At 36.6% G+C, this 12,415-nt stretch overlaps 1 protein-coding gene across 3 annotated transcripts in view; it reads left to right on the forward strand.

The window, feature by feature from the left end:
* LOC112978437 (CWF19-like protein 2) overlaps positions 1 to 12,415 on the forward strand; it is an 83,662-nt gene that overhangs the window by 17,336 nt on the left and 53,911 nt on the right. For all 3 annotated transcript variants that reach the window (XM_026091960.1, XM_026091959.1, XM_026091958.1), the window contains exon 6: positions 380 to 469. In XM_026091960.1, coding sequence (XP_025947745.1) covers positions 380 to 469 — 90 coding nt within the window. The remainder of the gene's footprint in view (positions 1 to 379; positions 470 to 12,415) is intronic.

A 12,415-nucleotide genomic window follows, 5' to 3' on the forward strand; every position in this document is an offset into this window, starting at 1 on the left:
GGGGGCAAATATAGGAATGACTGGAGTCCAACCAGTGAAACTGGCAAAGTGGTCAGAGCATAAATGACTGTAGACTTTCTCATATTAGCATAACTGACTAATGTTTAAACATCATTTTTGTTATGTTGTTTTTATGATGATATGCTTTAGATGCCTCTGTTTTGAAAAATTATCTCCACTAAGGAATTGTGTGAATGATATTGACATGTTTTCTTTAGTCTTTTATGTCATAAGAGTTAAATATATATATATATATATATATATATATATATATATATAAAAAAAGCATGGAGAATTGAAATAAATTGTTATTTGTGATATAAAGGTCCTTAAAAGCTTAAACAGTTAAACTGATTCAGTACTACCACTTTCTTTGAAGGAGCTGGCTTCAAAACTTCAAGCAGAGCTTGAGAATGCACGCAAATTAAGGGAGAATCAGAACCAGGTTCCAGCAAAGTCTGGCAGAGCGGTAAGGGAAAAATATTCTTCTATTCTTTGTGCTAGCAAAATGATGTAATATAGGCAGCAGTTGAATTGTACAGTATATAAAATATACTTAAGAAAATTGCAAGGCGTGACTTCAGATGAGCTATTGTTCAACTAAAATTGTACTTTTTGGTGATAAAGCTTTCTCCATTGTACCCTAGTAACTTTAATAGGAATTTCTTTTTCTTGTAGTATTTTCTCAGGAATGATGCTTATGCCTTCCATTAAAAGTAAAACTGAAATGTGTGATGTAGTGAAGGGTTGGCCAGGGAACCTAGACGTTGGTGTCTGGAACCTAGACTGTCTTGCCTTTCAAGCTCTGCAGTAACCAACATAGGCACCGAAGCAGGTGGTCTGCATCTTGCTTACCTTTCCAGGATTTGGTGCTGACTGTTGTATAACTCAGACGTCTCTAAAGAACCTGTCACCTTACATATTGTTTTCAAAGGGTAACATTCAAGGAACAGGAACACATAGTAACCTTCTTCCATACTAACTTTGATATACCTACAAAGAAAATGGGGTCAATACCTTCCTTTATGGACTACGTGCTCATGATGGGGAGGAGACTTCGGCAAAACTGTAATTTTTTCATCCAGTGTGTCACTGACCCCAGTTCCAGACTTAAAATTCAGCTGCAGGTTATCATCACAGTTTGAAGAGCCACTAATATTTTTTGAAAAGTGTTGATGACAGACATCTTACATTGACCAGTATTTCTCCTGTCACCAGAAGACGGACTAATATGGAAGTTAGTGTGTGATCTGTTGCTGAGTACATCATGACAGTCATGTGAAAGTCTAAGTCTCAGTCCTTGAATTCACATGGATTTAAGATTACAAAAGTTCTGTGTAGGTAGACTATGCCTCATTATAGTCTCATGGTTGGGCATGTTTTTTGTGTATAAACAAAAAAGCTGAATAAAGCCAACTGGGGTTGTGTATTTACACAGAACAAATACTTTCAGGTTTTAAGATAAGAAAGTAGAAGGCTTGCTGTGTTAATAGCTGGTCTTAAAAAATGTGTGAAAAGACCTATTCCTTTGAAAATGAATCATGAATACCAGTTTTGGTCTGCCTAAGTCTCAACCGTAGTCTGTTTTTTAGATTAATTTTTTAATAAAAGGATTTTTAAAAAATACCAACATATGGTCATTACAAAAGTACAAAATGTAAATGCTACCAAAATTTCAGAAAGGAGAAATCATTAATTAAAAAGAAAAGTGAAAACCTACTTAGCATGATGCCTGTCTTTCTAGCCCTCTTCATCCTGAGGACACTTGATCCCATAGCTTTTTCTTTTACTAAGTGATAGACTGCTCTGCAAAGAGTATTATCCTCCCAGCATGTAGAAACACTGAGTTCAGGAATGCAAGAGTTTGGGGTTTCAGAAGGATAAATGGATGAAGAAGAACATGAGTCTGCATCCTTCTGGTTACGGCCTGACATAAATCCTGATCTCTCTCGACTGTCATCTAAAAAATGCATGAATAGGCCAGGAGGAGTGTTACTGAAGAAGAAGGGCATATTACAGACTTGGCTAGACTGGAAATACCAGCCTGCTGCCCTAAAACCTCAAAGGGATTGACTCACTCATTTCTATTCATGAATATACCGTATGATATTTATGATTTTTCTTTTGTGTGCTTGTACATCTTCAGTTTTGCACTGTTGTGTGCATATTTACCCAAGCTGAGTCTGGGGACTGACAGGGCATGTCTACTCCATGTCCTGCATTCCCCTTAAACCTGATTGGAAAACAAAAAAAGTTGTGAATACTCTCTAGCTTCCCCCCCCCCCCCCTTTTTTTTCCTGTTGTGGGCCTGTGGGAGCTTGATTAAGCCCTCAGTGATCACTTAGTGTTGTGATTGATGTAAGCTCCTTTGAAGGATTGAAGGGTTTTAAAAACAGGGCTCCTACCTCTCTGAAGCAGCCTGTGGATGCCATGTATCTACAGTTTTGCTTTTCACATTGACCTGTGTACCCCAGGGTCGACATCTTGGATAATTACATTACTTCAAGCCTAGTTTTTAGGTCTCTCTACTTCTAAATGCTTGTTTTCATGTTCATTTCTGCAAGACAGATGGACTCCATCTTTGGTTTGCAGGAACCAAGACTATTGACAGTCCTGCTATTTTGGATTTTCCATTGTTTGCCAATGAAAACAGACCTTCACAGATGCCACAGAGCTGATGTCTATAGTTCTGTAGATAGTTTTTGAACTGTCATGCCTAAACATTATCAACCTCTTTACAACCTGCTGCCAAGTTCCTCACCTTATTAGGCTTGAGGTAAATCAGCAAAATTCTCCCCAAACCACTGTGAAAGCTTTGGGGTTTACTTGAAATCACTCTGGATTTAATTACTGCCAAGCCTCGCTTTCTAGAGGGTGAACAGCTTCCCATGGATTTTAGAGGCTTGCTGTGTTGTTTTTATGGATATGCCTTGCTTGTGATATGTTTCATGGCTACTTCTAGTCTGTATTACATGGCTTCTGAGTGTGAGCAGTCCAGCAAAGTTGATGGTTGCTCTGTCCATATTACTCTTCTTGAGATGGTTGCCGGGGTTGTCTTTACAGCTCAGACTGATTTTGGAGTTTTGGAGCGCAAGCAGAATGTCTTGTGTGTCCTATGTATTTAGGGTCAACTGTATCACATTGTGTGTTTAAACAGGCAAGATTGCAGAAACCATCTTGTAATACAAGAGAGGCTGATTTGTGAAGATGGTGTATTTGATACTGTTTGAATCAATCTTTCTATAGCCTTGACTGCTCCAGTGATAGTGTCAATCAGTTCAGGCAGCTGTATCCCAAAAAAGATACCTGAAACAGTTTCCACAGAAGTGGTTTTCCAGAAGAGGATCCTGTTGATCCCAAAGTTTGGTATCTTTGCCTCAGCTACCAGTAAAAATGCTAAGGATTTTGTTTTAATGCTGGTCTATCTCGGGTTCCTTGATGCAGCAGAGTCCAGAAAGGTCCTGAAACATGGCTTTGCCTTATTCTTATTTCTGTTGTGATAATCAGAGACATAACTCAGGAAGCAGTGAAGGTAATTCTGGGTCTCCCTAGGTAGGGCTCTTGTGTTTTTTTTTCTTTTTTTCTTCCCTCCTCCCCTCTCCCTCCTCCCCTCTCCCTCCTCCCCTCTCCCTCCTCCCCGATTTATTGAACATGGATCAATTTCCCCAATTCAGTTCACTGTTGCTGAATGAAGACTTGTGCTGACATAAGGGGGGTCCATGGGTGGCCGAGGTTTGTACAGAGGGTAGGATCAATTTTTTTGACAGCAGTGTTGGTTTATTCTGCCTTCAAGTAATCAAGAAACTACAGGCTGTAGGGACTGTGAAGTGGTGGTTTAAATTCTGCTTTTTTCATTTTCTTTTAAGTAAGAATAGAGGCAAGTCTAGCTTTTATAATTTGTTTGTTTTGGAGAAGAATTCCACCCCAAACCACCTCAGAATTGTTTTTAAAAAACAATTTGCAAATGCTGATGTTTGGTGTTAACTACCGTATTTCACCGTATATATTATGTATATATATACACCGTATATATATACCGTATATATTTCACCGGGCTTACAAGTCCCGATAAGACAATTTTGTTAGTGGTTTTCCTTTTGGCCGTAGTGATTCTTAGCTTTAAGACCTGCTGTTTGTAATGCATTTACAACTTGCAAGTAGAGATTTCCATCTGGAAGAGGCAAAATTGTGCTAATGTATATACATCTTTAAGAACCTAGAATAACAACATAATTTTACAAGATACTGCGGCAGAACTAGTCCATAGTTGCACCCTGAGTTAGCCCACCTTGGTAATTTTATAGCCAAGATTTATCCAGGGGAAGAATTTTTTTTTTCTTGTTAGTGTGACATTTCTGTTAAATACAGTGAACAACCACAAAGTAATATGGTAGGTTTTCTGTGCCTGAAAGTATCCTAGATTAAATTATCTTGATATTGAAAGAAAAAATAATAGTAACATTATTTGAAGCCATTTTTTAGCAGTATTGAGGGGCTTCTTCATTCACTAATAGCCCTAATTTTGCCTATCTAGCGTTTGCTTTGTTTTGAACTGCTAGTCTTGCATGTGTCCAAAGTACAGAGAAGGTGAAAATTTATTAGTTGAGTTGTTCCTAAGTTGTTTGTGGCTTTTGAGTAGCTTTATAAATGAAATTCTATTGGCCAAATTGAGATGCACATTTTTCAATCTAAATTGGTCTGGTTAAAGAGGTTAGTTTTTACAGATATTCCTCTTGAAGGCATAAATAGCTGTTATCTTGCTTTTTTGCTACTTAAGGAAGGATAATAGAGACTGTTGTTTGGGGATATTGGCCCACTAAAATTATTTAATGTCATCTACATCCTTTTTGATCTTAAATAGTTAATTTCTCATTTGCACATTCTTCTACTGGTTTCCTATAGCTAATTTTTTGATAAAATATCAAAGTGCATTTATACGAACCTAAAATGAAGATAATTTATTTTCAGTAACTTCTGATCTGATGTGCTGTCATTAGTAGTGTCATACTTAACAGTACTAGGAAAGCTAAGAAGCCTCCCTATTATTACACTTTGTACCTGAATACGTGGTTAAGAAGGTAAAAGTTTTCAACTCTATAGTAAGAAAAGACTGTGAGAGAACACAGCTGTGTATTAGGCTATCATAAATTAAGAAGACTTCTCAGATTTGTGAATTAGAACAGACTAGAAAGGAAGATAATTGGTAGTGAAAGGTACCTTTATTAATTTTTCTTCTCTTCACACCTCTAAATATGTCGATACCTGATATCCTTAAGTGCCTCACAGATTGCTTTCTGTATTGGTAACAATAAATAAACATTCTGATCCTAATTTTGCTAGTTTGGAACATGAAGTTAGAACAGCCTAACAGCCTAAGTTTAAGTTCTCTAGACACCAGACAAGCCTGACTTTTGGCACATTGGATTAAATAGCTCTCATTGAATAGATCCTGTGGATGTATCTATTGCAAATGGAAAATATCAAGCCTATGACTGAAAGCTCTAGGTGCAGAACGCATAGGTGTCTCAACTGTTTTTTGTGGTCACGCCTGCGAGACATATGCTTGTTTGAATGTAGCACCCTGCAGGTCTGTAGGCTGAAGTTGTTTTGCATGTGGTGCCGTTGGGCGCTGTGTGCACTGCTGAGCTTGGGCAGGTGCCAGCTGGGGAGTCGCTGTGGTGTTCAGTGTCAGCATGATCTCGCCACTGAGCATTTTTCATCTTTAAACTCCTCAGTTCAGTAAGGGGCTTGAAGAAGTAGTAAACTTAAGCATGTAGATCTATACATTTTAGTAGGATTAGTGATATACTTAAACAAAGCCATCTGCTTAAGTACCATGTGAAACTTGGGACCTTAATTGCTGTCATATTGAAATACCTGGGTCAAATGGATGCAATTGCAGTGAATACATATACAAAAACCATTTCAAAAAATAAAGATTTGAAAGCGTAGTTTGTGCTTGTTTTGCCTTTACATTTGAGCAGGAAGCAACCTTCAGAGTCAATGGAAATCAAAAAATTGTCCAAATATGCAAAAGAGGAATTTGTGCTCTATAAAGAGATGAACCCTGAGTTAAATATTTTAATTTCATTTGAGATGAAATTAAATGATGCTTATGTTCAGATACTTTGATGCTCGTGTCTAAATTTACATGGGCATTTTGAGGAAAAACAAAGTTGCATGTTGAGCCCTAGTGATATTGTATAAGAGAAGGTTGCTGTACCGCAGAGTTTCTCATTTAGAATAGGTGAAGACAATGAAATTGAGTACTTATTGAATGTAAGGAGACACCAGAAATTTGTGGGGACTTCAGCATTTAAAAAATAAGTTCTGCATGTTCATGGTTTACCTTTTTAAGTATAGTTTGTATTTCTGTTATCTGAAAGTGCTACACATAACTGTCTTGATTTGGGCTTTGTTTATGAGGATGTGATCTCTGCTATTGTCAGTAATAGTCATAACTGAGTTGTCACTCATGCTTTTAATCTCTACTTTTACTTAGCAAAATATACCTGGAACACTAGCACCGTTTGGATACAGATCTTCTGCAGTGGTTTTTGGTGGTGCAAAGATTAGGAGTCAAGAAGTTAAATGAGTAAGACGCAGACTGAAAACAAATGAATAAAAGGTGGTTCTTCCCAGAACTGTTGCTGCAGGATAGTGTGTATGCTAGCAGTTTAAGCAGATTCAAAGAGAGACTGGGCAAGTTCATGAAAAACAACCCCCTTGAAGATTGCACAGAAATGATGTCTGGCTCACTTAAGTCCCTGAGTTGCAAATGTTTGGAAGCTAGGAGTAGTCAGGAAAAATACTGTATACTTCCTTTTCTTAAATGGTTCATTAGGCATTCACTTTTGACCACTGTGGGAGAGGGGAAGTTGGGCTTTGATCTTCCCCAGTATGATTGCTTTCATGTTTTAATTTGTGAGTAGAGGGTTTTCGTTACAATTCCAAATAACTTGTGGTGTACATTATTTGTGTGCTTTGCCCTTTTGATTTTTTTCAAATTTTTTTCCATCTTTTCTCACAATACCTTTGCTGTGGTCCATGCGTAAGAATAGAGTCAAATCTGCTAAGCAAAAAGTAGTTTGCTTTTGTGTTATTAAAAACTGACTTAATTGTTTTTGTTTTTTAACAGGAAATATTCTGACATGATAAAAAATTAAGTAAATCTCCTAGACTCAGTTCATGGTGGTGGACAAATAAAGTATAAATTCATGCATCTTGTAAAATGGTTCAATCTGATGTGAAGTTTAGCTTAAGAAAAAATATACTTCTCAACCTCGAACTTACTGTGTCCCATAGCTCTTAATCAGAATGCAGGAAGCAGAAAGTGGACTCTGCTGAGTGATTGCTAGAGACAGTTCTTAATAGTGATGGATTGTGTTTAAAATACAAAATTAATACAAAACTGAATGTAAAATAGAAGTTGGTACTTTAAGCAAAATAACATGGTAGAGAATATACTGTTATAGAATATTTTAAAAAAGATAGTGAAGTTCTAAAACAGTAGTGAAATACAAATATAGGCTCCCCTGTCATGCATTTGAGATAAAAATGAAGGAAAATGTGAATGACTTCAGCGTCATAACAAGTCTTTGTTTGAATAAGTGAATTTTCTAATAAAATGCAGCAACCTCTAGTCTAGTATGATCTGTGTAATATATATACCTACAGCTTAATGAATAAAGTAGTGTGTGATTTTTCCACAAGATATGGCAAATCCTCAAAAGTCAGACTGCTAAAACTTTTCTAATGAGGCTGCGTGATGCTTCTGTAAAGCCTTTCGGATACCAAGAGGGCAGGGAAGATTCCTGGAGAACACTGCTCTTAAATTTTGCCGTGTAATGCATTTCACTTTACAGTAGGCATCTGATCAATGTGATGCTGCTTTAAAGGAGAGCGCTTTTACTAGGCTGCCTCTTGCCTTTGTAAGAGTAACAGCCTCCAGTCCAGTCCTTGTGCATCTCATCTCAGACACAGAGGGTGTTACAGTGGAAAGAAATGTTATTTCTTTATTTAGCCAGTTTTATGACATAAGCGGGGCTCATCTTTTAATGCAAATATCCTTAACGTCAAGAATTTAGTGTACCTCACATACTTCTGCTGTTGTTGTTGCTGGGTTTTTCTTTGTTGTAACTTCTACTCAGGAAGAAAAATTTAATAAGAATGATCAGATTTCCAACACCTTCTCCCATGAACGACTGGTGAACACAAGTTTTAACGTGTCAGATGTTTGTTCACTTTTGAATCCCTGGCTGCATTAGAAGTAAAGATTGAGAGAGAATTCTGTTGGAATCTAGCTCAACATATGTTAATTTTTTTGTTTGTTTGTTTTTTAAATTAACATTCTCCGTTTTTCAGAAAGGAAACTGAATATAACAACTTCATTTATACCTCAAATCCTATTTATGATAAAATACTATACATTAAATACTGTTATGTATAGTCCTGAATTGACAGGAATAGGATGGAATATGCTGTATCATGCAGATGGGTTTTGGCCCGTTTACTTATAAACGTTTTCAGTTCATCATAATTTCTAATTCTGTCTGTTCCATCACACTTGAATTTCATCTGCAAGAAGTCTGTGCCATTCTTTCTTCAGTAAAACTTTGTATTTTCCATGCAAGCAGTTAACTAACTCTGACTGGAACAGGGAATAATAAAGTAGGCATAAGTTCACAGAATAGCTTTAATAGCAGTAGTGTGTGCTTTTTAAAAATAATTGGTATATGCAATTTCTGAGTGTATTTCCTTGAAAACTCCTGTTCAGTAGAGACTCTTGTCAATAAGAGATGATTAAACAATGATTTATAAGGCAAAAACCTATGAAGACAAAGTGTCTTTTCCTGCATGTAATTTATAGGAAATTATTTTTTTTGTAATTAAAAAGTACTAGAGAAATTGTATCAGCAACTAAAACTACTTAAAGTAGTAGAGTATATGATCAGTTTTCATAAGGAACATGAGAAATAAAGGGTTAAATAAAATATCTTACTAGTTTCAGTACATGTAACAGCATTAAAAGGGCAGAGTGGAGAGAACTTAAAGTTCAAGCTGATAATATAAAAGCTTTGGAGTGTGCTTTGCCACTAGACATAAAAGCCCTTTCCAAGTGCTAAGCAGCTTTTGTAGTTGATGCTGCCAGTACTTCTCCTAATACTGTGTAGAATTTCTGCATGTTTCTACCACTGCAAGTCCACTTTTTCCCTGCGTTTTCTCAGGCTTAGAAAGACTGGACAAATACTGAACGCTGATATGTAAGGTGACAAGCTGGTGTCCTTTTCACCAGCACAACTAAATCTGAAAGATAGACTTGCTGCAGTCGGTGTGAGTGCTTCATAATTTGCTTTAGGTTAGTAGTTCAGCTTAACCAATTGCTGCAGGTGGGCACAAGCTAGCACTACTGTCTTTTGCCATAGCCCTGGATAGGGGATATTTAGAAAATCCCTTCTGTTAACAGAACTGGGGTCTCGTACCCTGCTGCAGTGTCAGGAACAGTACACTGTCCTTGGTCTGCCTGTCTGGGAAAAAAAATGTTTACTTTTGGCCTGGCTTGACAACCTTCATAGAACTATTAATACAAGTTTCTGTTGCAGCATAAGAGTGAGGCTTCAGAGCAGTCTTGTTAAGGGTTGGAAGTGGAGTGCTGCCTTTGGGGAGCAGGTTTTAGGGATTTATTTTTTTCTTTTGTTTTTCCTGGAATTCTGGCTCAGTGGTGTGTTATACTGTAGTATAACCACTGTGGGGAGTGGTTATAAAATGAACTTGACTCCTGACATCTACTGATGCAAAGCTATGATACTTCCAAATATGGTAAGACTGTAGACTTCCTGGAATTAGGGTTTTTTTCTGCAGTAATAATGTAAATGCAGAATTCTGTCTTTCTTAACAGATTTTCTTTCCCCTTCCACCCCCCCCCCCCAAAAAAAAAAAAAGACCCTCAAACCTAAAGCAAAAAAATTCTTGGACAGGCTTCCTGGTGCAGTAGATACTTCTGATTTGAAACAGAAAGGTAGAACCTCCTGGATGCTTCTGCACTTCTATTGGTCCTGGCACAGCCTCAGTAAATACATATTTTAAGCCATGAAACATGTAATAATAGTTTATGCTCAAAACCTATTTTAAAAATGGAAGCCATAAACTAACAATGTATTTTGTAGGTTTAAGCAATAAAACACAATTAGTGTGTTAAAAATGTCGTCTTGAATGGAGAACTTGATCAACCAATGACAGTTGGGACCACTGGGTCTTTAGTGTAATAACAGATTATGTGTCATTAGCCATTGCTACCAACATAAACCAAAAACTTTTAATGAAATAGGCTATTTAAGAAGAGTAATTAAACGATGTGCCCATACTTCTGAAATGAATTAAGACATTTGGCTTTTGGCCAACGCATCTGGATAATGAGATCATTTCAGCTCGCAGCACAGTTTGCTGTATGTATGTGTGCATGGGATTTTTACAGAGCTGTTTTGCTGGTATTGAATCGACAGCCTTGGAGACTGGTGCGCTCTGCTTGTGTCTAGAGCGGATGCATTAATGCCAATGTCTGTTTTAGCTTCCCCTTTCTGTTGCGCCAGTGAGCACAGAGGAATTGCTTCTAGGTAAGAAGGTGTTTTAGACTCCGGGCTTTTTCAAGCCTTTGCCTTTCTTTTAGTATCATCAGAAATAACAGCTGTGGTAATGGTTTAAGGGTATGGATACTGCACTAGAAACTGGAGTTGTTTTTTCATGTAGAATACCAAATTGCACTATATTAGAAACACCAACTTCAGATTGTCCTGCAACATCTAATTGTCCACACTCTCTTTGTGCTTTAAAAAAACAAAACAAAAAATGTTTTCTATACATACGCCTTTTATAAAATAGCCATTTTTGAGATTGTACAACATGTCCTTCTAGTAAAAATGCATTATAAAGCTCCCTCTTATGCCTGAATGAATGTTTTCTGGTTGGAGTAATCTGTTGCTTTCCATTCATAAACTTATCCTAGAATATCTCTTTTTTGATGCTGCAGTCTTTGAAAATGTCATATAGTTGCTTAGTAAATCTCTCTTCAATGTAGTGATTACTGAGGCCTGAACAGCTTTGAAATTTCTTGCAGTGCTTTTATTCCCTCAAATGTTATTTTTATTTACGCAGGCAGAATTTTTGCTTATCATATTCTCAGTGTCTTATATTGCATTTCTGTCTTTGATAAGACGAAACAGGGATTTGTGAAATTAAGAAGTAACATGCTGCCATACCTTTTCTTTTTATGGTCTGAATATACATATTTTATCTCAGATGTTTTTGCCATAGAAACATGCCATCTAATCACTGCATTTTTTGTATTTCTTTTCTTGCATCCTGTGCCTTCAATGGCTTTGTTATGCTATGTTAAATGACTAGCTATTTCAAAGTGTAGATAGCGATTTAAAATAGCAAACTACAAGGTACAAACTACAATAGCAATTTACAAAGTTACCTGACTTGCTTGCACCCAGTGTTATTTTTTTGTTAGACTGAACAGTCTCTTTAGTTTTCCTCACTACTAGTCATGGTACTAGTTCTAATCTTACCTCCAGAAGCCAGTGGTATGACTCTTACTGAATTTTTGTTGTTCTGCTCTTAGAGATTGAGGTTTGTATCCTTGTATGTTCTACTCACAAGATATTATTCTGATCACCCTATCTCAAAGATACAGTAAGAAAATAAGCCCTGAGAATGAATAGAAAGATTTTTGAATGCAGGGATGATTGGAGGCATTCAGTTTAAGGAGGAGATGAGTAAGAATGATGAATAACCTTTCTCTTAATATAAGAACAAAGAATTGTTGGATTTAAAGGGCAACCAATTTTATACTAATAAATGAAAATTGTATTTTTACATAACATGTTATTAACCTGTATCACATGCTGACTTGAAGAAAAAAAAAAAAAGAGGCTAAACAATTAGTATTTATGTATGTATCTAATCCTTTTATAATAATGAATGTTTTCATTTATGAATAGGAGCTATGATGTTTTTTGAGACTCGTGCTTTATCATAAACCTGGCATTAACTGATGAAGTTACTCTTCTGTAGGCTAGTTAATTGCTGTGTTACAGCCTACATTAGATTTTATAATGTATCTCCTCACTGTTAAATGCCAGGTGTTGATTAAGGCACACCAGCTGCCTGATCTTGTGAAACTATTTTTCTATCCTCTATTTTCTGTATTAGCCTAATCCCTTATGAAGTTGTTACAGTGATGCTTATTACTATTTATTTACTGAGCCTTTCTTGAAACAATAAAATTTTAAGCTAGGTTGAAGTTTGCTTTCATTTCCTCATGCTGATATTTCCCTTTTCTTTTACTTTTTTTCCTGCTATAGGAAACCAAAATCAAAAGCTTTGTAGCTTGGGCTACTTTAGTGTGGTTCTT

Source organism: Apteryx rowi, unplaced genomic scaffold, assembly GCF_003343035.1.
Source record: "Apteryx rowi isolate R43461 unplaced genomic scaffold, aptRow1 scaffold_930, whole genome shotgun sequence".
Classification (NCBI taxonomy): Eukaryota; Metazoa; Chordata; class Aves; order Apterygiformes; family Apterygidae; genus Apteryx; species Apteryx rowi.